The sequence below is a fragment of the Taeniopygia guttata genome, chromosome 3, assembly GCF_048771995.1.
Source record: "Taeniopygia guttata chromosome 3, bTaeGut7.mat, whole genome shotgun sequence".
Taxonomy (NCBI): domain Eukaryota; kingdom Metazoa; phylum Chordata; class Aves; order Passeriformes; family Estrildidae; genus Taeniopygia; species Taeniopygia guttata.
Window position 1 is genome coordinate 68,100,306 of NC_133027.1, and position 19,706 is coordinate 68,120,011.

A 19,706-nucleotide genomic window follows, 5' to 3' on the forward strand; every position below is an offset into this window, starting at 1 on the left:
GGCCTCCATGTTTCCTACTATGTTCCTGACAATAAAATGCTTAAGTCTTGATACTTACTTCTGTTACATTTTAAAATGTGAAAAGGAACACCAAACCAAAGGAATCTGTTGTAAGGGATCAGTGGTAATGGAGGGGTAAGACTTAGAATACAGCGAGATAACCTGTTAATCTTTTTCTTGTGTTTTCATGGGTCTGCATGCTTTTATTACCAACTCAGTGGTTTATTAACCCTCCTGTAAGCATTTAAAAATGTTGAATGAGTCTTAGGATAGTTAAGCAGTATTCACAATAGGTTATCAAAATAATTTGTCTTTGACCTCACTGGTCCTCTCTGGACTCAGCAAACAATTGAGAATTTCAAAAACTGGCTTGTTCTACGGCCAATATAAACATTCTTCGGATTAATTTAGCCATTTTATTTTGTGTAAGTAAGTACAGTGATCAGGACACTGAAAGCCAGGTCTGCATCTGGAGTACTGTGTTAATGAAGTAAATCAAAAAGTGATTCTAGCTTGTGCACTACTTCTGGATATAATTATCTTTGGTGAGGAATAGTCAATCCTAACTCAAAAATTTCTAAAGGTTATGTGTCAAAACAAAAAAGCTAATCATCCTTACATTCTCTTATGTTCAGTGCATAAAGAACTTAAGAAAATTCATCTGTAGGTAAGCAAAACAATTGCCCCCGAGATCTTATTTCCTTTTCTTACCTTGGAGGGAGACTTAGCTGTATGTTTTAGTCTTAGTCCTGGAAAACTTCATATACCAGAAATTAAGCAATTGAAATCTTGTCCTTAGGCTCTAAACAGTCTTTTAGGTCATGAACTTGCTTCCCAAGTAAGTTGGGTGCTTTTTAGGGAGTTGCAAAACAGCACTTTGGGTACATTTTGGGGAGTTGTCCCTTTCTTCTGTTTTTCCTTTCTGAGGGCGCTGACTTCTACCAGGTCTATCTTTTTATCTCTTGTACCCTTGGTAGTGATGGCCACTGTAACCTCCAGCAAAATCTCTACAAGCTGCAGGTACCAGCAGTTTATCAAGATGAGGCAAGTTTGATACTAGAGTTCCAGAAGCGTTGACATCATACTTGCTGTGGAGCCCAGCTCTTCCTGAAGCCAAGTTGCAGCTATTAGGTGATGTGTAGATCAATGATGTGGGCTGGTACAACTTTAGGAACCTCAGGAAATCACCATCCTTCTGTGTCCTTTGCTAGAAAGTGCGCTTATACTTCTGAAGTTCTTTACATGTAGAGAAGTTTTGCATTTCTGGCATGTGTGTTCCATTTCTGCTGCAATAAGTGCAGTGTTTCTTACATTTTTGTTATTAATTAATATTTGGAAAGTTGAGAAATCTAATAGACTTACTTGTATCATATTGATATCTGGAAGTCCTAACTGTTGCTTTTAAACATGTTTCTTACACTTAAGCAGTGTTGTTTTGTTTTTTTTTTGTCTTGCATACAAAAAGGGATTTGAGTTACTTGATGTTTTCTGTGTTCTAAACTGCTGATGATTTAGCCAGACTGCCAGAATCTTTCCATGCAAGGTGCTTGTTTCATTTTAATTTTAGCTAGAGAAGATGAGTATTTTCTCTGGCCATGATTAGAGAAAAATGTATTTTCATCAGCTTTTCCATTTCTGTCAGAATGCTTCTTATCTTGGCAGGGAGAATTGAAATTGGCCTGGGGGGAAAGAAACCTTGGGGTGGAAGAGGGAGTTGCTTTGATGTCAAATGAAATTTCCTTTGCTCTTTTTATTTATTTTATTTTTATATGCATGGTCCAACCCAGGAGAGCAGAAGATGTATTGGATGTCTGTGTAGGTGCTGCTGCTTGCCATCAAAGAAACTTTACTTAATTGCAGTGTGTGTAGGCACCTCAGTCTCCTTCCATGATATTTCTGGTTTCCCTCCCAAGAAAGTCACAGCTGGTAGTAGAAGACTGCCCCAGGTCTCTGTCTTACTTGCTGCCAAACTTGGAGGTTATATAATGTGTAAAGGAGTGGGTGGGTACTGCTCAGATAAGATCAGTGTCATTTCCCTGGAATGCTTGGTTGTATCTCTGGTACTGACTCTGTGATCCTAGGAAACTCAGTGTTACCAGACTTTTGAGAAGTGGTTGCTGAGGGATGTTTCTCATTTTCTAGGATTCTAGTTTGAGATACTGAGGACTCACTTGTGGAAGTGTTGAGTGCATGTGTCCGCTGTTGAAGTCAGTAAAAAGTCACGGTGCTTTGAGAAGGGTAATGCTAGATGCCCAGAAGGACAGCCAAAAGAGGATGCGTTTTTATGTGTTCAGTATCATTTCTGTCAGTGTGCAGGAGTATTCCCATCATTTAGCAGAGATTACAATTTATAATTACTTTTATTAATATGGTGTAGTTAAATGGGATTTCAATATATAATTTAGTTTAGTATAAAATTTCATATGGATGAAAGATTGGAATCTTGTTAGAAATTGAAAATTCTGTACTCGGGTACATTTTTGTGATATATGCTCTTTATGCTTATCATGTGATGAGTAGTGAGGCTGAACAGTTATTTTAATAGTTGCTCCTTCTGCGTATAGCTTTCCATCTGTGTAATGGAAAGGCATCCCATCAAGAAAATACATAATTGTGTAATAACATTACTAGATAGATGTTTTCTTACTAGGGAACTTAAGTCCCTTGTTTAAATATTACATGGCTTTGACTGTCTGATATTTTCATATTATTTTCTTAAACTTGAAAGAGGATGGTGTGCAAAGTTGAGTGAATAATATATAGTAATATATGTGGATGCATGTTTGCTTAGCAATTCTTGCCACTGTGTTTTTAATGTAAATAAATGAATTGATAAACTAGATTAGTAAATTAACATTTTATACAGCTCTTGCTTTGGAGCTCTTTAAAACTTAAAAAAATAAAAGCTGCGGGAAACAATTTTTTTTTAATTCTTAGCCAGTCCGTGTAGATGTTTAAGAAAAAAGACTTGAATAAGATACAGCTGTGGCCTATGTGCCAAGAGGCTCTGAGTCCGTTTCCTCACGTGGTCTAAGAAAAAACACCACCTTATATTTGACTCTGTATATCCTTATCCCCACTCTTCAGTGAGGCTCTTTTTAAAAAATTAGGTAAAGAGAGAATAAAAAAATCAGTTTGAACTATTGAAGTTGCACATCAGATGACTGACTTCTGTGCAGATTCAAATACAGTTTTGAAAATATGCACAAGCATAAGTGTGTTTTGAAACTCTCATGAACTTCCTGCCACAGTGTAATGGCATTGCCAGAAATCCCCTCCATATCTGACAAACTAAGAGATTCAAGAAATACATAGTCTATAGGATAGGGTGAAATCGTTGTATTCCTAGATTAGAATTTATTTTAGAAACACTTAAAATAGCAGAAGACACTAAATTCGTATTCACTGAGTCTTTGGGAAAACAATTATGCATACATTTACAAACTTAAAGGTATATTTAGTGCCTGACTGACAAGGTCTCTGGGAGAGGAAGAGTGAACTTTTGTCCTCCAGACTTTTGTGCTTCTTCCTGTAATTATAATGATACACAGCTTTTATGTGAAAAGTGTGCACTTTGGATGTCGGAGGAAACAGTGGCATCTGCCAGAGCATTGAAATACACTGCGCTCTGTTGAATGGAAACATGCAGAAGTGTAAAAAACTAAATGTGCCAAATACCCTGTTTGCACTTAATTAAGAAGTTGAACTGCAGTGTTTTTCTGAACGTTTTCAGTTGCTCTGAGCAACACTAGAGGGAGCTGGACACTTAAATTGCTGGTTTCCATTCATAAATACGACACTGAAATACAGGAAGGGTTTTGTTTTTCTCCCACCATTGTTTTCCTGCAGCTACCAAATTGTATATGAAAGTCTCCGCTTAAACCAAACTCTTTCAAGTTCTTTATCAAAGTTACTTTTAATAGTAGAAGGATAGCACAGTAGTATCAAGTGATTCTTCTTTAATCAAAATGGTAATTTTTAATGTGTGCTTTTAAAACCTATTGGGATTTGAAATTGTCAGATGTTAAGTCACAAAGTTCCTAGGAGAATAAATTGTATAACTTTCCAGATATTACATAAAAATGAAAAGCATGTAGTAGTGCTGTAACCTTCCATCAGTGCCTTCTCCTCCCTGTGCAGTTCCATACTGACAGCTACCTCACAAGTAGGAGAACACTGAAATAAGATATAGTGGGTTTTTTCAAAAGTACCTTAAAAAAGGGGATGAGGGATGCGCAGGTCATGTCTCGGTCATAGTTGAACTCTTGAGGCTAGGCCATGCCTTACAACCTGATATTCTGGTAAGAGTGCTCCTCACCTACCACATCCAACATCACTGGCTACTCACCAGCAGCCTGCATCCGCAGTTTGACAGGTCTGAAGAGGTCTAGGCAGTAGAGCATGGCTGTGTTGCCTCAGCAGTCTTACCAAGGTAATGAAAACAGAAGAGACTGTCTAAAAGTGGAAATAAACTGTAAAAAGAAAATGGGCTTGTACACTCTCTGCAGGAGTAGAGGCAAAGTAGTCTTTAATTTCCTTTCTTTAGACTTGCAGCTTCATTACTGTTTGTAAAAGACTTTTCAAGAGGAGAGGCTGTCTGTTGAGATTACTTACCTGATAATTCCAAGTCTTCAACAAAAATCTTTATACTGAGATTTCAGTTATTACATTTTTATTTTACGTATGAGCACAGCTGCAATATTTACTGTAGTGCAACTACTGTGACCCAAAGTAAAGGTGTTTGTTTATGAAAATTTCACCGATTTGAACAAAGCGTAGCAGAATCTAGGTGTCATTTCAGTGTCTTGTGAACATTTGTGGCTCAAAAGCCTAGGCTGGATCTCAGTACAGTCTGTAATGCTGTTCAAAAATAGTTTGGCATGGTTCCTCCTTTTAAAGAACCTCTGGAAGACAAAATGCAATGTGTGAATGAATGAATGAGTAGGCAGGATCTGCAGGAGAAGACAGTTCTGCTTGCCAGAGATGTGAAGTGTTCCTTCTTTTTGATGTGTTTTGTTTTTTTTTTTTTCCTCTGCTACTATTGGGAAACATAGGCAACCAGATTTGAGTGCTTCTAATTTTTTGGTACCTGAAGGAGAAATTGTAAGGAATTAAACATCATGTTCCAGCTAGAGTTTGGTTTAAAGATTTTGTGAAGCAAATTCAATCTTTATAAAATACCTTGTTATTACTACTTGTTTATAATTTCCAGAGTGATAGAAAAGTATTCATAGTCTGTGAAAATTATCACAGTTTATATGAATTACTAGTTTAATGGATGAATGAATGCCTGTGCAGAAGTTTAAATTATTCTATGTTTGATCTAATGAAATACATTTTTATAGAAGGTGATTATTACTTTGAGCTGTGATACCTGCTTTTGTGATGATATTTAATAGTAAGCCTGCCTTCAATGAAATAAACTCATTAGATTGCATGAATTTGTGTCATCTGCTACTTAGATTCTTTATACCTTTAAAAAACTGTGGTTTGAAACTGTGCAGTTTTGCTAACTTCATTGTTTCTTGATTAGGTCTCCTTGTGCCTTTTGTTTTACAAATAGTAACCAGTGTTAGAAATTAGAAGCTGGGCTAATGGTTCAGCACCATAGTTTAGGGGTAAAGTGACATACTGTCCAGCTTTTGACAAATATCACAGGTTGCTAGTGGTGTGCTCATTTCTTGTTTGGTTTTGTTTGATGGTTCATACTGTGATGAACACTGGATCCAATCCTAATTGTAATAAGGATATGTAGTGCTCCATATTTCAGTTGTCTGAAATCCTTTTCATGCTACCTGTTTTAGAGTGTTAAGATGAATACATGAAGAAATATTTGTTCTACCTTTGAGTAGTTAGTCTTGTAGGTTTTTACAGATTACAGTTAAATTTTGCATGGCCATTTATTATGTTGTATGGCTTTCTCATATTTGCTTGTCTGTAGTTAGTTTGTGCTGTTTTCAAAAATACAGCACTTTCTGTTTTATGGCAGAGATTTTCTTGTGAGGAAATTGGAAAAGCAATCTGTAGCAGTGTTTTTTTCCTTTTTTTCTCAAAAGAGTACTAACTTGCATCTTAATCTGATGTTGCCTTGTGAAGGATAATAAAGTAGATAAAATGGGACTTTATGTATTGCAGCTTTACTGGTACACCAGAAGGCCAGGATGGAACGACTTCAACGAGAACTTGAGGTTCAAAAGAAAAAGTTGGATAAACTAAAATCAGAGGTCAATGAAATGGAGAATAATCTAACACGAAGGCGCCTGAAAAGATCGAATTCTGTTTCCCAAATTCCATCAGTAAGTTGAAACATCTGTAGGGTATGAACCTAAACCACAAGTGTGGTCTGTCACAATAAATTGAAAACTCGTTCAGATATTGACAATATACTGGGGACAGGCAGTATAGCTAGAATTAAGCTGATAAACAATGGAGTTTAGAGTAAGGACTAAAAATGTGTCATTTAACCACAGGCTTGAAGATTGCTAATTTCTTTGTGAAGTATTGCTTTTAAAGGCAGTCACAAAAGGTTTGACCTGATAGTCCTTACAAGTTAATACTCATACTGCTGTCACACCAAGTACTTTTTGGTCTTGGTGCATATACTGAGCCCAAAGAAACAGATTAATGCACCAGTTTTCAGTGCTGGATGATCATCCATTGATCTGGTGGACCAGACCAGTGGCTGTGCCCTGAGTGCAGATTGGAGTTATTCAGTTAGCTCTGAAGTCTGATGAGAGAGAACAATTTAGTAGGTCGGGAATCTTTTTATAAGATTATGCTTAGATTAAAAGAAAGGTGGTCATTAGGGAAGATTCTTTTATCATCACTTCTGAAATAATTAAATGTCTACCTGTGCCTGAATGATAACTGTTCATAAACTGGGAAAATTAGTCTAACAGGCAGATTTATTTTTTCAGCTGGAAGAAATGCAACAGTTAAGAAGTTGTAACAGACAGCTGCAGATAGACATAGATTGCCTAACCAAAGAGATTGATCTTTTTCAAGCAAGAGGTACAGTATGTCTTAGTACATCAGTAACTATAAATGTTGATATTTTTTTTTTCACTGTCCACATGTTTCAAAAAAGTCTGTCATACACACTTTTTGAAAAATCATTGCATTACTTTGGGTGAAACCATGCTAGTAACTGTCTTTAAAGCCTGTTGTTTTTATTTGCCATATGATTTTCCTAATTTCACAGTCATTCCTATTTCATACTTCACTCAGAAGAGAGAAGTTTGTGATCCTATTTATTTATTAAGTGCTAGGGCGGAAAATCTGATTATCTGAGTGTCAAAGAAAGAGAGTAAGTTTTTTGAATGATACAAATATACATATGTGTTCATCTCTCTTTTTTGTCTTCCACCTCTGTTATTTAGCCTCTCAAGATAGCAAATATAAAGTGCGGTTGTAACTTCCAGTGTGCTCTCTGCTTTCCTTGTCTGCAGGGACACAGCTTTTGCTCATGGAGGTGAAATTATGAGACAGCTGAGCCAGTTCAAGAACTGCCAACAAGAAAGCCTCTCTCTTCCTGCTTCTCTCTCTTGCCACTTACTGAGCTCTGACTCTGTATTAGTTTTTTAGACCCTTTGCAGAGCTGATTCTGTTCACAAGCCAAGCTAAAACTTGCATTACTGGAAAAGCTTGCTATAGCTGATGTGAGGGAGAGGCACAGGAAGGGAGAATTGAGATAGTGAGAGGGAAGGAATTGATACTTCCCACTTTCAGAAGCAGTGAGCTGTTAGATCAGCTGGGACATGAGCCACCAAATTCTGCTTCAGACAGTGTACCTGCAGTTCAGGACAGGTGTGCTGAGTGTAATGCTACACTAAAAACCTGACCTTAAATAGAGTGAATAGTGAGTGATTTTTTTTTTTTTCTTGTTACCATAAATTGCATTTAGAACTTCCTCTTGACTTTTAATTCTAAGCATGTATAATATACTGCATAGTAGGTAAGATATCTCTGAGTATAGTTTCAATTTAGAAAAAGTCAGCTAAGGTGAAATAACAAAATGATCTTAAAGTGTAGCAGAAAAAGATACCTTTAAAGGAGTTTAATTTGCTAGATTTTGTGTCTGACTTTACTTTATTTTGCATATTTTGGGCAATAAGTTTGTTAAAGTGTATTGTTGAAATCACTGATATCTCAGTTAGGTCTGTATTGACACCTTGCTATAAAAGGTGAAAAGTGAATAATAGTATTGTTACATAATTACTACCAGAAAAATTGATATGACTCCCTACTCAAGTTTATTTTTTTAAACTGCTGCACTTTTTTTTTTTATTTTTAGGACCACATTTTAATCCCAGCGCTATTCATAATTTTTACGATAATATTGGATTTCTTGGTCCCGTGCCACCAAAACCCAAAGGTATTGTATTAATAAAATTTGGATTTGATACAAATACCTGGTTTGTATCCAATATCAAATTCTAATTTACAAATCCTGTTTAAGTGTTGATTATGAAATAGATTGCTTCAAAAGCATACAAACCTTGCATTTTATTTGTATTGGCAGTAAGTATGTTTCTGTTTTCTCTTGTTTTCTCTTTATTCATACATTCAGGAAAGAGAAGTATATTAAATGGGTTATGTTAAAGATGGGTAATATATTGTAAGACAGTTTATGTAATGGAAGCAACCATCTTTCTCTAAAAATGAGCATGAGGTACATTGCTTAGTGATCAGTGAAATTCACTTAGATGACTTCACCATTATTCATAATGAAGAGTAGATTTACTTACATGTACTAACAACTCAGGTTGGTTACCCTCACTGGAATTTGTGGCTACTGTATAATTTGTATTAACAAGTTCCATGAAAGCCTCTTCTGACTTTTGGTAAATATAGTTCTAGGTAGTTGAAAGTAATGCAGAGCAGTAGGGCAGTCAGTATTGCTGAATATTAGCTACTCTTAAACATTCTACTTGTCATTAGTGTGCACATTACTTGCTTTTTTCCCACTCAGGATGTCAAACAAAGCAGAACAATTACCTCTTGTGTTTTACATAAAGCAGAGAATGAATTCAACTTGTTTGGAACATCATCAATAACAAATACTGTGACTTTAGACAGACCACCTCATGAAACATGGAGATAATCCACAGGTGTTTCTGTGCAGTCTTTCTGTCCTGGAAGTTCTCCACATAATATAGATATGTGTGTGTTAAATTCTCCTTGGCGTGTGAAGTAACTGTTGTTACAGAATCTCATAGAGATTTCTTACAGTTCTGCACTGTAAAATGGTTTAGATGAATTGAACTTTTTGTCCTGCAGATCTTTTGCAACACTTCCAAACTGATACCGGTTTTCATGCTTTTTAAAGCACGTTTTATCCTTCATTACCTGAGCTGAGGTAGTGAAAATTCCAAGTAAAGTTAAATCCATACACATTCCCATTAGACACATTTTACAACTGAACCATGGAGAACTTGTAAGTTCTTTCAGTTATGTAGTTTGTTTTACAATAAATATAAACTAATCTATCAGAGAAGAAAAATTAATTTTCTTTGACTAGTTGTCAACATTTCTGTTGGCTTATCTTGTAGGAGCTCACAAATTTGAATGTTTCATTCAATCCATCTTAAAAATGCAAAATTTACTGTGACTGGTTTATAAAACTCTGAAGTCCCTCTATCAATTATCTTTCTTCTTTCTTTTTAAAAAAGTATCTCTGCTGTATTTTAGTTCTTCATTAACTTTAATTTTCATTTTGTTTTAAGCTTCAATTTAGCTATCATGTAGGCTTTGACTTATTACAGAATTACTGCTGTTCACAAAAGAACAAAAATAATTCTTCTTGCAACTGTGATCAGTACCATTGTACTTCTGGAGCACTTGCTGTCATTTTGCAGCAATTGCCATTGATTAGTTGATGATGAGATGTTTTCCAAATGAAATAATGGGCTGAAAGGATTTTGCAGTTGCCTAAACCAGGGAACCCTTAACTTGAAAAGTCACTCATCTCTCTTTTCATCCTTTTCGTTCCTTTTCTCTCTTCTTCTTTTCTCTTTTAAAATAGTTGAAGATTGCTGTCTAACATATCATGCAAAAACACACATGCTGTCTAACACACATGCACATCATGTGTTGGTATGGCTGAGATGATTACTAGCATGTCAGAGCCAGGCAATGGTTTTTCTTTAGTACATCTGCCTGCTGAGCTGGCTTGAAGAACTGCTACCTTCTTTCTAGAATCAAAAAGTTTAATATATCAAAGGGTTACAAAAGCACATACTTCTTGTTATAATGAATTTTAGACTACTCTGTAGATCTCACATCTAAATCTTGTACATGTTTCCTGTGCTGATTAATTTGCAAATTTTATCTTCTTTCTATGCAGTAGCTTTGAACTGAGGGAAGAAAGCAGAGTTAAGGGATGGGAAACTTGATTTTTGTAGTTTTACCTTGAGCCTTTTGGCTGACCTACAATCAAGCTGTAGTCAAGGGGGTGGTAAAAAGCTGCTTTTGTCACTTTTAATAACTATGCTGTTCTCAGAGGAACAAGATAGTTCTCAGTTGCAGAAAAAAAAAAAATCTCAAAATTCTTTCCATGCTTTCAGTTAGTAACTGCTTATCTTATCTCTTCCATGTCACAGATCAGAGGTCCATTGTGAAAACACCAAAGACTGTTCCAGACACAGATGAAGATGAGGGAGCTCAGTGGAGTTGTACCGCCTGTACTTTTTTAAACCATCCGGCCTTAAATCGCTGTGAACAGTGTGAAATGCCCAGGCATTTCTGAGCCAACGGGCCCATTACCTTCCGTAAAACCATAGCAAATGTACAAGGAATTGTCCAGGCATTGGGGGGCAAAAAAAGCATTTATGCATAGGATTTTGTAAAATGGAAGGTGTGACAAGATGGTGTTTTGCTATTGTTAAATGTCAGCCCACAGAGCAAGCAATACCTCAGAGTTGTGTCACAGGCAGTTGACACTGGTTGGCTGAAGGGCAGTCTGCTGAGAGACTCGCCAGCTGCCTGAACCATGTACAGTATTACCAGTAACACACACCGTGTTCAGTGCCTGGGTGTTGCCCATCCTCTTCTCTGCCCCCGATGTCACTACTGAATTTTGACAGGGGAAAGGAATAGAGTGCTAGTGTTTTTGTTTTCAGAGCTTTCAGTGAAACACTACATGCACAAAGGAGATCTTAAAAGGAACAAGGTTTAAATATTTAAACTGTTTGCTGCCACATAGTGCCTTTTATAAAGGGAAGAACTTCACAAATCAGTGGTACTCTTTGCCTTGTCTTCCCTGAAAACATCTCTGTGAAGCCAGAAATCAGTACAATCACATCTAAAGATGAAAAGGAAAAACTGCATGCGTTGTCTGTACAATACACACAGTGAAATACCCCAAAGCTTTTCCTACTGTACATAGCTCTAGAGCCTGCTTTAAGTGATTTCTTTTCCTCACCTTTATTATTTTCTTGTACTTCTGTATGTATAGTGTAATAGTCTTTTTGTTAACTTTCTTTTTTTCCCTTTAAGTGATTAAGCACGATCATGTCCCTTTTTTTAAGCTTTTATCTGAGAGAAGCAATGCCTTAGAATAAGAGCATTAGTAAGAAACTATGCACAAAATAGCTTTCCTCTGCTCATTCTGTACATTGCTCTTGTAAATGCTGATGATCTGTGAAGACCTGCAGATGCAGCGTGGTAAAAGTGCAGGAGAAGTTGGAAGAGTTATGCATATAGTTCACTCTGTACACTGAGTTTTACGGTGGGTGACACAAAGGGAGCATTTTGTCTGGTGTGAGGAAACCTTATACTAGGAAACTTTCAACCCGCCAACAGATCAGCATCCGAGTTAAGCTTGCTTCATCTGCTGGGTGTCTTGCAGACTCCTGAAGAGAGGTCCATTGGGGAAGTACATAAAGTGCCAAAATCAACAGCAGCAGCATCGTACAGCTTTGTTCAAGGACTTTAAATGCTTTCCTGTTTTGGCAGCCAGTTTCTAAACCTGACTTTGTGGTGAAGTCTCATATTTATAGAAAACAAGGATAGCAATATTTAGGACAACTGAAATAAAGGCTGGAAAAGAGAAATCAAACAGACTTGAACACTGAAGCAACCTCAAGCATCTCTTTTATTTTGATGATCTATTTTTTTAAGGAAAATACTCGCATGATCGGGGATGTATGTAACCGAGATCAAGAAAATGGAATTCCAGTACAATATGCATGAAAGACGGCACGCGAAGAATTATGTAGCAGCAGCACTTAGCGTGAGGCTGGAGGGAGTGCTAACCATGTAGCAAGAGACAAAGTAGACTGTCACCCACTGTAAACATCCGCCAGTGGACACTTTTATTAGAAGTTTTACAAGTGATCTATGTGAATGCACAGAGGCCTTTGTTTTGAAGGCTTTGCATTTTTTTTATGTGGGAAGAAAATGTCAATCCCAGGTAATTAGGCAGTAGACCCAAAGCACTTGCATTCAATGCATTTTGTTTATAAAATGAGGCCTTGTTTTTCAGCTTCATCTGCAGTTCTATGTGAAGATTGACAAATCAGTTTTTACATGTTTATTAATAAAACCTAATTTGGATATCTTGAGTTGATGGTTTTGTGATTTAGCTGGGTAAACTGCCTTTGTAACAGATAAGTTATTTATAAAAATTAAAAAAAAATATATTCTAATGTTTTCCTTTGTGATTTGTTTGCTTTTTCCATGCTGTGGAGCAACAGAATACTAAACAGAACAATAAGCATTAACAGTATTAAAAGTAGGCTGATTTCTTATGACCAGAGTTTTTATTTAAGTGTTTGTTTGTTGAACCTTGTCTCTCCTGCCATGCATTACTCTGTTTAATTCCAGTTCAGTGAGCATAAGGAATGTATTTCATAAAGTTGGATTGATGAGATTGTTTTCTGACCAAAGATCTGCTCACTTATTCATAAAATAATAAGCTAGACACAGGCCCTTTTTACTTCCTGCTTCTGGGGTTCATGATTTTTAAAATGTTTTTCTAAATCAATTTATTCAATTTTTAAATCAATTTTTAAAATGTTTTTCTAAAAGTCAATCAAGATTTTAGGGCTACTATTTTGTGGTAACAGATGACAAACTTATGTTGGTATAAGCACAGTTTAAGGATGAATATGGCTAAACAGTATCTTGGTAGTATGGATATAAATCCTGTGAGATGTGGAGTGTTCCTTGACATGTCTTTCCCACATGGACCCTGTTGAAGCAGATATTTGTTGTGTGGAGTTGGGCTTTCCTGAGGCATATTGATGCTGTATAAATGGCCTTCAGGAGACATCTATAAACTGATTTTGCAAAAAAAAAAAAAAAATTAACTACAGATCCAGAAAAAAAATCCTTAATGCATAGTATTCAACTAGTGTGCTGTAATCTGCAATATGAGAAATAGTGGTTGGATTGAGGGGAGCAACTGAATTTATAAAAGAAACTCAGCTGAGGGGTGGAAAGTGCATATTTGGAGAAATAGGTGAGATGGAATCCTGCTCATTCTATGAAATGCATAATTGATCTTTTCCATGAAATTGACTGTATATTTTCTGAAGGGGAAAAAAAATACTTACATCCTTGTTCCAGCTAGCTGTGCAGAGCCATCTCCTCAACATGAGTGTGTATTGGACAGCCTTTTCAGTAACTGATCCTGAAACAGTGGGATAAGAGACATGATGTCTCCAGTGTCTATTCCAGACTTTTACCTTCCCCTTCAAGAGTTTTATGTCCTTAGCATACTTCAGGTCACATACATCATCAGATAGTGGCATATCAATGTACTGTGTTGTTGTGGCCTTCAGTTTGAAGGATAAACTAGAGCTAGATTTCACTGCTGGATTTTTTTCCTCAGAGAACATTAAAAAAAAATATTTGCAGGAAGGTTAAACTTTGTGTTGTGAACATCAGTACTTTATATTGGATGCTGATTTATGACCTTTTACTTTTCTGTACTGTCTTTGTCAGGGATCACTGTAAAAAAAAAAAAAAAAAGTGGGCAGGAAGGGAGTACCCTTCTAGGCTTTCAGAGATGCTCCTCTTTATTTTTTGTGAATGCTTAAGATTATCACTTGGTCAAGTTTCAGAATTGGGATAACTTTAGAAATGTAGCAACAAAACAGAGCTAGTACTGACTGGGCTGCTGTGTGACATCAGCTCAGTGGAACTGACTTCAGTTCACCTTGCTACTTTCTAGATGTATTAGAAAAACATTTGTCTCCAAGTCTCCAAGCAGTCAAGCTATTCTGTGTGGCCAGGTGTGGCACCCATGAAATTCAGTTTAATAATGAGATTCAGTATCTTTAGTCTCAAGCTAACGATAAATTTGCTTTAAAACTGTGGTCAGTATTCATGCCTGTCTGTGTGTTTCCTTTATTTATGTGAAATTAATTGGTTTTGTGGTCTTGAAACATTACCTCCAGCTTGTTTTGTAGATGCCTGGGGGAAAGGTGTCCTTATCAGTACTATATTTCTTCAATCAAATTCCTCTCACTTGAATGTATATTGGAGCCTGGACACAAAGGAAGACTTGATTAAAGATGTAGAAGAAATATTAGAAAAGAGCCATCTATTGAAATCTGCTGTTTACTCTTTTCAATACTCCTTTGATATTCTAAAATGGGAGTATTGCTACAAAGCAGTGGCAGAAACTTTTCAGTACAGTTAGCAGAATATGTAGTGTAGCTTGTGAATGCACAACATAGATAATAATTACTTATTATTTAAGTTTAATTCTAACTTTAGCAAGAAAATAATTTGATATTTTATCTCATATTTGTTATGCCCAGATAAGTTGAACAGCAAATACAAATTAAACTTTAGATTACTTTCATTGGCACAGAGTGGAATAATTACAGTGCATTCCTTTTTCAAGCCTGACTGCTTGAATAGCTCTTTTATTGCTAACTTTGAGGAAGAATCTTTGATTTTATGTAGTCCAGAATGCTTTGTGAGGTTCATATTTTGTGTAAACTACTTTAAAAGTACTGAGAGAGAATACTGAGAGAGTTAGTATGTTGGTTAGTTAGTTAGTATGAAATGTTTGGGGGCTCTATAACAAGCTTAAGTGCTGTAGGAGCAATTGGGAGTGGTGTTGAACATTGAAAATTATATGATCAGATTCAATTTGACTTTTTGATATGATTCTTTAGTTTTAATTTTTCTCTTGGAGCCGTTCTGTATGAATGGCATCTACAGTAGAACTGAAACAGTGCCACCTTCAGAGGCAGCACTGAGTAACTAAGTCTCAGAAATTTTTGCTTCAGTTAAGACTTCACACATGTTAATTTCCAGCAGTGCATATAATTATGCTTCCATCATAAATTCAAATACTTTTTAATATTTAATCAAAATATAACAATCTTCAGCCATTGCAGTGCTGCTGCAGGCATGAATTTCGCTGATTATTTTTCCCAGTGTCGTTCTCTTCATTGATTTGATTAGCAGATATCCATGTGTACTTACAGAGGACTTTGAGCCAAAATTATCTGCAGGGGTTCAAACTGCCTGTGATGTGAGAGTTCATTTAAAATAATAAAACTCTTTTCATATCACACTAGTGCAGATTTTAAAAGCAAAAAGTAGCATCTTAATTCAGGTACTATGCAGTACTTCAAAGCATTCGAAGTTGCTTTATAAACCAGTTCCACTTTTTAAGGGGGCGCATTGTTCACATTGTTAGGGCTTTGAATTCTGTGCTTTTTTTCACACCATTTACAGGAATGTGGTGCTTTGGTGTAGCTGATCTGGTAACAAATGGAGATACTGCGAATTCAGCCTTTTAATGTGCTTTTTGTCTTAGGAGATATCAGCAGTCCTTATTAGCCTGTGACTGATACAACTAAATTCAGGTTCCCCTTGCAAGTGATTGAAGGTCCAAGGCTAAAGAAGGTGGTGTTGGAGATATCAACGAAATGGTCCAAGGAAAGCTGTGCCCTTTGGTCTCTGTATACAGAAGCAGGGGGTGTTGCTTTCCTTGCACACTGCTGTAACATGCAGAATAAAATGTGGCGAGCAGAAGGCCTCAGAGCTGGACAGGGTGTGTTGGGAGTCAGGAAGTTGGGACATTGTGTGAGAGAAACGCTGGTGTCACCACTGTGCATCTGCTGACAGGACAGCCACGTCTCTGTTGTCTGCTGAGGTTTTGCACTGGCCACGTTTCATTACGTGCCGATGAAAAGTTCACAAGGTCTTCCTGAGGAAAGGACAGTGAGAAGTGAGTTCCTGGAGTTCCTCTTCTGGCTGGTACACAGCTGCTTACCCACAACAGGGAAGAGATGCCTGCACGTAAAAGTGGTTATTCGGCCTTCATGGTTTTGGAGGTTGGATGCTGATTCCTTAAAAGAGACACTTTGTATTCTCGAAAGAACAGCCTGTGCATCATTAATTCTGGATTAGCTTTGTACCATGGTACTGCAACAGTAAACCCATAAAAGTGGTATTTCCTAATTCAGGTGGTAAATCTAGAAATGAGTTTTAAAGAGGTTAATGAATATTGATAGCTCTTCTGAGGTGATAGGAAACATGATTCAGATGAGAGAATGAATGTGTGTTTTTAATGAAAACTTGATTGTAAAAGTTATCTTCCCAAAAACTTTATTTAAAGAATTTGTTTTATAGCAATTTTTGTTGATCAAAGATTACAAGCAAAGCAATGTTTGCACATACGTGATGTCTCTTATCAGGTGATATAAAAGAGCATTTAATTTACAATCTACTTATTCATGGTAGTAGCTCTGTACTTCATAGTTAGCTGTAAACGGTGAGTTGGGGACCCTTTTTTGAATTTTATTTTGGCTTTTTAATTTATATTTAATATTTACTATTTCACAGGTTATATCCTGTGTAGAAAAAAAATTGGATGGATGGATGGTTGTTTTTTTTACAGAATCCTTTTGCAGCTTTGCTCTTGTTTGTACTTTGTTGTCATGGAGAGTTGCTCCATCTGGGGAGCTGCTGTTTGGAAGAAGGACATGTTTGGGTGCATTGTGTCCCATCCCACTGCTCTAGGGCTGGTGCTGACTGTGAGCCTGTGGACAGTAGTGAAAAAGTGTGAAATACCTCTTAGGCCTTAAAGGCATGTGGCCAAAGGTGTTGGAGAATATTCAAATGGTTTGGGTTGGAAGGGACCTTAAAGTTCATCTAGTTCCAGCTCCCTCTGCCGTGGGTGGGGACAACTTCCACTAGTCCAGGATGCTCAAAGCTCAATCCAGCCTGGCCCTTGGTTTGTCCATCTCAGCAATTGCTGTGTCACTGGCTCAGCTTCTAAAAGATGCTCTGTTGGCAGTGTGCAGAATGCAACCCCAGGATTTTGCTATTCCCTATGCCTTCATCTCTGCCTCTGTCTTTTCAGTTTTCCTTTTCTCCGTCTCTAATTAGAGACTTGAACAACCATTCAGGCCAAGTTTCCTCTGTTTTCCTGTAACTATCCAGTAGCTACAGTGAAGGTTTGGATTAGAAGTAGGATTTATCTTTTGGTTTTTTTCATGACTCTGTATCTTCCCTGTTCCCAGTTCTCAATGCTTCCTGAAAAAAACAGGGTTGAGTGATGGAGAGAGATACTTCACTGTTGACATTATTTGCTATTTGCCCCCAACACAACTGTCAGGCATGGCTGTACCATGTGCTTCAAGAGCCCAGCCAAGTTCAAAGTGGACATGAGGTAAGCGGCGTGCAAACACATGTCTTACATAATTGCATAGAAGAGTGTCATCCATCTCCTGATCTATTGCTTCATGTTGATTTTCATTCTCTTTCATTTAATTTCCTGTCTTTTCATCTTGCTCTTTTCCTGGACCAATCCCTGTATTTGGTAGCAGGGCTGAACCTATTGATGATTTAACTGCACACAGTGCTTGAGTTCAAGGCTTCAGTCAGCATCTAGGTGTTGCTTGTTCATCAGTCTGCCACCCCATGGCAGCCATGCTTTTCTCTTAGATTTTGAAATGGTTATATTAGTCATAGTACTGGCCCAGAAAGTGGTGGGCTGCCATGTGGTGATTTCAGCTCAGTATCTTTTCATTTCACATGTGAAATTCATCTCATGAGACTGAGACAAAATGCATTAGTAATGCTTCAGAGCAAGGACTGCATCACCCCCAGCTGGAGGTGTCCTTGTTACTGGTTTACAGGGCTACACTCCAGGATGCTCCCATTCTCTGTGGAGCTGTTAATGGGCTATGAATCCTGTCTTCTGGCACTGGAATGGCACACTCCTGGGGCTGACAGGGAATGGCTGATCTTGGCACTCCCATCGATTTGGTCACAGCTGCTGTTTCCTGCCTAGTGTAGAAGGGCTTTCGCTTCTGTGGCCAAAAGGAAGATGTTGGCAGTCGTGATTAATGCTTTTTTCTGAATTTTGGTTTTATGACTCCAGATGAGTCTCAGGAAGGTAACACAGCTCATTTCACATCACAATTGGCTCCTGCTGTTACTGCCATGACCTAATTGTTTTTATTTTCATTTTAAGAGTAAAAGCATTTAAACCAAACTTTATAAAGACCAATGAATAAAACACACCAGTGAAAAGGCTGTGGCTGAGGGCTTGAGGTAGGTGGCATAAATCAGATTGCTCAGAGGCTTGTTTTGTCAGTCATTATTCATCTGTTAGCAACTCCTGTGTGATCCTCTAAAGCATCAGCTGTCACTCATGTTTGACAGGGCCTGCTTTGTGTGGGATTTCCCCCCCTGCCCCTCCCTGCAAGCCCTCCTGTTATGTGTTTAGCTACAAAAGCTGCTTCATACCTGCAGGCTTTGTTGGCTGCCTCTGGTTGGTTTTCATGTGATATTTTGAGAGGGTGCCTGCCAGCTGTCAGGACACAGGCACAGTTAGCTCTCTCTGCATGTCCTTGAGCAGTAACGTGAGCCAGCATGCTTGCTGACCTTCTCCAGATGTTTTTTCACAAGCCTCCAGTACCTGGGTCAATGGGGTTTGCTTTCCCTGCCCTTTTAGCACTTTCTAGTCAGGAAGAGATAAGCCTGCTGCAGTGCTGTGAGGGGTTATACTACATTATGGCCACGGGTAGCTCCCAAACCAAGTGTTTCCTCATTTTCTCTTGACTTCCCTGCTAGTGTGTTTGATCATGCAGGGCTTGATGTAATGCACACGAGCTGCTGAGTCACCCCTGAGCTGGCAAGGTTTTATTGTACTCTTAACCCAGTATTGAATGTTTGGTCGTTAGGCAGGCAGGAGCAAAGCTGGTGCTTCTTGCTTCCTTCCGAATCGTGCCAAGGCCAGCCTGGGGGAGCCTTTGCTCTCAGGGCAGGTTACCCTGTGCTTCAGAGGCTGGGTACTGCAGGGCAGTGTTTCCAGGCTGGGCCATGGCAGCACCCTGGGAAGGCTCCAGAAAAAGCCTCAGTGTTTAGAATCATAAATATGCTGAGTTGGAAGGGATACATCAGAATCGAGTCAACTCCTGGCCCTGCACAGGACACACCTTGTGCCTGACAGCATTGTCCAAACACTTCTTGAACTCTGTCAGGCTTGGTGCTGTGACCACTTCCCTGGGGAGCCTGTTCCAGTGCCCAACCACCCTCTGGGTGATGAACCTTTTCCTGATATCCAATCTAAGCCTCCCCTGATGCAGCTTCAGGCTGTTTTCTCAGATTCTGTCACTGGTCTCAAGAGTGAAGATTTCACTGTCTGCCCCTCTGCTTTGCCTTATGAGGATGTTGAAGATCACAGCAAGGTCTCCTCTCCTCCAGGCTGAACAGACCCAATGACCTCA

The 19,706-nt window shown here is 38.0% G+C and overlaps 1 protein-coding gene across 4 annotated transcripts in view; it reads left to right on the plus strand.

Annotated features, from left to right (window-relative positions):
• TAB2 (TGF-beta activated kinase 1 (MAP3K7) binding protein 2) overlaps positions 1-12,651 on the plus strand; it is a 59,812-nt gene extending 47,161 nt beyond the window's left edge. For all 4 annotated transcript variants that reach the window (XM_072927070.1, XM_072927068.1, XM_002196492.7 and 1 more), the window contains 4 exons: positions 6,136-6,296; positions 6,918-7,011; positions 8,294-8,374; positions 10,602-12,651. In XM_072927070.1, coding sequence (XP_072783171.1) covers positions 6,136-6,296; positions 6,918-7,011; positions 8,294-8,374; positions 10,602-10,747 — 482 coding nt within the window. In that variant the 3' untranslated portion in view covers positions 10,748-12,651. The remainder of the gene's footprint in view (positions 1-6,135; positions 6,297-6,917; positions 7,012-8,293; positions 8,375-10,601) is intronic.
• Positions 12,652-19,706: the final 7,055 nt, after the last annotated feature.